The sequence below is a fragment of the Budorcas taxicolor genome, chromosome 15 (genome assembly GCF_023091745.1).
Source record: "Budorcas taxicolor isolate Tak-1 chromosome 15, Takin1.1, whole genome shotgun sequence".
In the NCBI taxonomy this organism is placed as follows: domain Eukaryota; kingdom Metazoa; phylum Chordata; class Mammalia; order Artiodactyla; family Bovidae; genus Budorcas; species Budorcas taxicolor.
Window position 1 is genome coordinate 46,408,331 of NC_068924.1, and position 4,599 is coordinate 46,412,929.

Sequence of the window (4,599 nt, forward strand, 5' to 3'; positions counted from 1 at the left end):
TTACTAGTCTTCATAGGCTTTAAAGGACACAGCAAATCTTGACATGGGTCAAAGTCAACAGATGTATTTACCTTCTTGTGCATTTATCTCTGATGGACGCTTCTTAGCTTTGACTTCCCTCAATATTTGAATATTCTTAAATTTGAATCAAAACTTTCCATACAATTGCACACATCAAACTTCCACATTTTCTATACAACTAGTTTTTCCCACAAAATCTTCCTTTTTTGCTTCAAATATTTATTTATTATAACTAAGTTCGGAATTCCCATGTATTCTGGATGAGTGCTATGAAACAAAATCACTTGATGATTCTTTTCAATGTCATTATAGGGAAGGTATCCATAAAGACATGACCGCCAGGATAGAATCCTGTTAGAAAGTAAGATTTAGGGTATCTAAAATGCTCTGCCCTCTCCCCATGGTTACAAGGTAGACATATACTTGAAAGTTGCCTAGTCCAGAATATTTAATCTCTGCTCCCTCAGCCGGACTGTATCTGGACAATGTCTTTACTGAATGTGTTGACTTATGAACTATCTAAATGATAGGCTTATTTAGATTAGTATGATCTCTCAATTCATGTTTCATCATAACTAGAATACTCTGTCAAGTATTTTCCTCCCTTTTATATTATCTATTTTCCAAAATTGATGGGTACTTTAAAAAAAAATTATGATGAGAACTGAGTTGTTCATTTTCTAAAATAAGACATAGAAATTTCTTGTTCTGTTTCTTCTTCAGCAATTCATCTATTTGTGAAGTTTTAATATTAATTTTTATGTGGTAGAATTTTTCATTCATATGTGTAAATAAAAATAAATTGTTTCTTCTGCCCTAAAAAACCAGACCATCTATTATTCACAAACACCACAAAAATGCATAAACATACACACAGGATTATGCACATTATATTTTGAGGGGTTTTTAGATTCCCTAATATGGCAATAGTTGAGATTACAAACACCAAAGAAATCGCCATACACCCTAAGCAAAAAATATATGGAACACTATCACATACATAGACTCTGGAATTTTATTCTTTCCACTTATTTCTGGCTATACTCTAGATTTTTAATTTTCACTGTGCAGAGGATATTATTCTGCCCTCTCTTGTTTATTTAAGTTTTTTATTAGGGAAAGCGGCAATAAAGTAAGGTAATTTCTATTCCTGGTACCATATGATGCTCAGGAGAGGCTAGCAAAAAATAAGGAATGGGAGTGTACTTAACCTTGTTTCCTCTTTCAAAAATTTGATATAATTGATACATAGCGTTGTGTTATGTTCACGGTATACAAAGTGTTGATTTGATACATTTGTATATCACAATATGACTACTGCCATAGCTTTAGCTATCACTTCCCTCACATCACATAGACTTTTTTGTGTGTGATGAGAACATTCAGTCTGTTAGCAATTTTGGTGTAATCAGTATTGTTGACACAAATTATTTATATTATTTTTTAAATAGAAACAAAGGATGATTAAAATGTTCTTTTTCATCTTAACAGGAATCTGAAAAAATGGAGACATGGAGGAGGTATCACTGACTGGAAGCCAACAATTGTTTCTGATATGGACAACAGAAAAATTGTGGCAGAAACGATGGGGCAGAATAACTGTGGCAGAAAAAATGTCTATGCCTAATGACACCCAGTTCCATCCTTCTTCATTCTTTTTGTTGGGCATCCCCGGGCTAGAAGACATGCACATCTGGATTGGGTTTCCCTTTTTCTTTGTGTATCTTGTTGCACTCCTGGGGAACGCTGCTGTCCTATTTGTGATCCAGACTGAGCATAGTCTCCACCAGCCCATGTACTACTTCCTGGCCATATTGGACTCCGTTGACCTGGGTTTATCCACGGCCACCATTCCCAAAATGCTGGGCGTCTTCTGGTTCAGCCTCAAAGATATATCCTTTGGAAGCTGCCTTTCCCAGATGTTCTTTATCCACTTCTTCACTGCCATGGAGAGCATTGTGTTGGTGGGCATGGCCTTTGACCGGTACATTGCCATTTGTAAACCCCTTCAGTACACCACGATTCTCACCAGCAAAATCATTGGCGTTATTGCAGGCATTGCTTTTCTGCGGAGCCTGTGCATGGTGGCTCCACTGATATTTCTTCTCCTGAGACTACCCTTCTGTGGGCACCATATCATCTCTCATACCTACTGTGAGCACATGAGCATTGCCCGTCTGGCCTGTGCTAGCATCAAAGTCAACATATTATTTGGTCTTGGGGATATGGCTATCTTATTATTGGATGTACTTCTTATCATTCTTTCCTATATCAGGATCCTCTATACTGTCTTCCACCTGCCTTCCTGGGAAGCCCGGTTCAAAGCTCTCAATACCTGTGGCTCCCACATTGGTGTTATCTTAACCTTTTTCACACCAGCATTTTTCTCTTTCTTAACACACCGTTTTGGCCACAACATTCCTCAGTTTATCCATATCCTCTTAGCCAATCTATATGTGATTGTTCCACCAGCCCTTAATCCTGTAATCTATGGAATCAGGACTAAACAAATTAGGGAACGAGTTTTGAGGAACTTGTTTTTTTTTTTAAAAAAAGGTTAACCATCAATCGCCTTCGAATGTTTAACAGTTCATATTTTTTCCATATGCTTATTAGATGGGGGTTATTGTCCAAAAAGATAGAGGGCAGGGAGCCTCAACAGTGACAGTAACGACATTCCTTTGTCCATAATTCTTTTAGTTTAAAGATAATAGTGAGTTTATTGATGATAATATAATCATCTGTAAGGATTATATCTTTTGAAAACTGTTTATAGTTAGATTGTTGGATCAAGATTGCCCTGTGAAACAGTTACCCTATTTGAAAGTTTTCAAATGAATAGTTGAATATTCATCTGAAAATTCAGTTGATAATGGAAGGTAGATTGCTAAGGCAGGTAGCTTTAAAATTATAGTAGTTTCTGGATCACCAGAGGAAATGTGAAAGCAATAGAATAAAATCAGTAGCAGGATTTTAGAAATAATAATAATGATATTACTTAGAATCATTAGTACTTATTGTTCTAGAAAATTTACTTATATTAACACATTTCCTATGTGAGTTCTATGATGTGGTTGCTTTTTAAATTTGCATTTTTATATGAGTAAATGATGGGTCATAAAATTCTCCATAACAAATTATGATCATGATTTTCACCATAGGGAAACATGAGAAACCATGCATTAGAAATGAAATAGGGAATTCCCTGGTTGTCCAGTGGTTAGAAGTCTGTGCTTTCACTGTCAAGGGCATGGGTTTGATCCCTGGTTTGGGGACTAAGGTTCTGCAAGTCTTGGGGCAACATATAATAATAATAATAAGAAGAAAAATGATACATAAAGAATGCTTCTGCTGCTGCTAGGTCACTTCAGTCGTGTCTGACTCTGTGAGACCCCATAGACGGCAGCCCATCAGGCTCCCCTGTCCCTGGGATTCTCCAGGCAAGAACACTGGAGTGGGTTGCCATTTCCTTCTCCAGTGCGTGAAAGTGAAGTTGCTCAGTCATGTCTGACTCTTCGCGACCCCATGGACTGCAGCCTACCAGGCTCCTCCATCCATGGGATTTTCCAGGCAAGAGTACTGGAGTGGGATGCCATTGCCTTCTCCCACATAAAGAATAACAGTGCATAATTATGAAAAATAATACATTCAGTACTATGAAATTAAAAGGCATTTACTCCTTGGAAGGAAAGTTATAACCAATCTAGACAGCATAATAAAAAGCAGAGATATTACTTTGCCAAAAAAGGTCCATTTCGTCAAGGGTATGGTTTTTCCAGTAGTCATGTATGGATGTGAGAGTTGGGCTATAAAGAAAGCTCAGTGCAGAAGAATTGATGCTTTTAAACTGTGGTGTTGGGGAAGACTCTTGAGAGTCCTTTGGACTGTGAGATCCAAACAGTCCATCCTAAAGGAAATCAGTCCTGGATGTTCATTGGAAGGACTGATGCTGAAGCTGAAACTCCAATATTTTGGCCATCTGATGCGAAGAGCTGACTCATTTGTAAACACCCTGATGTTGGGAAAGATTGAAGGCAGGAGGAGAAGGGGATGACAGAGAACAGATGGTTGGATGGCATCACCTACTCAATGGACATGAATTTGGGCAAACTCTGGGGGTTGGTGATGGACAGGGAGGCCTGGCGTGCTGTGGTTCATGGGGTCACAAAGAGTTGGACATGACTGAGTGACTGAAGTGAACTGAAATAAATATTTATGAACTTCAACACATGCTAAGTTGTATGTGACTATTGGTGATAGACATATGGAAAGGGAGAGTCTTACGTCCTGAGAATCCCATGGTAGGAAAGTTAGGCTATTAAGGCTAAGAACATTCTATTATAGGGTTGTATATTACTTTATTTTAGGAGGAGCCTTTTAGAAAATTTGCAATAATATCCAATAAATATTACAAATATTGCACCAATATATTGAAGAATACCAAGCAAAGCTAGAAATATATTTGGCTTTTTTCACTTTCTAGAATAATCATACAAAAGTTATTGACTTAGTCCATAAAGGAGGTGTCATATGAAACTGCATTGAAGAGGGTCTTCCACAGTTATCTCTTTTACTTCA

At 37.5% G+C, this 4,599-nt stretch overlaps 1 protein-coding gene across 1 annotated transcript; it reads left to right on the plus strand.

Annotated features, from left to right (window-relative positions):
- Positions 1 to 1,628: 1,628 nt before the first annotated feature.
- On the plus strand, positions 1,629 to 2,582 carry LOC128059848 (olfactory receptor 52E8-like). Its single transcript, XM_052652129.1, has one exon. It carries the CDS (start codon positions 1,635 to 1,637, stop codon positions 2,580 to 2,582), a length of 948 nt encoding a protein of 315 aa, XP_052508089.1. The 5' UTR covers positions 1,629 to 1,634.
- The last annotated feature ends 2,017 nt before the right edge of the window (positions 2,583 to 4,599 follow it).

Bases quoted from the DNA above. Each gene is read 5' to 3' on its own strand.
- LOC128059848 (XM_052652129.1), top strand. From the start codon at position 1,635: ATGTCTATGCCTAATGACACCCAGTTCCATCCTTCTTCATTCTTTTTG.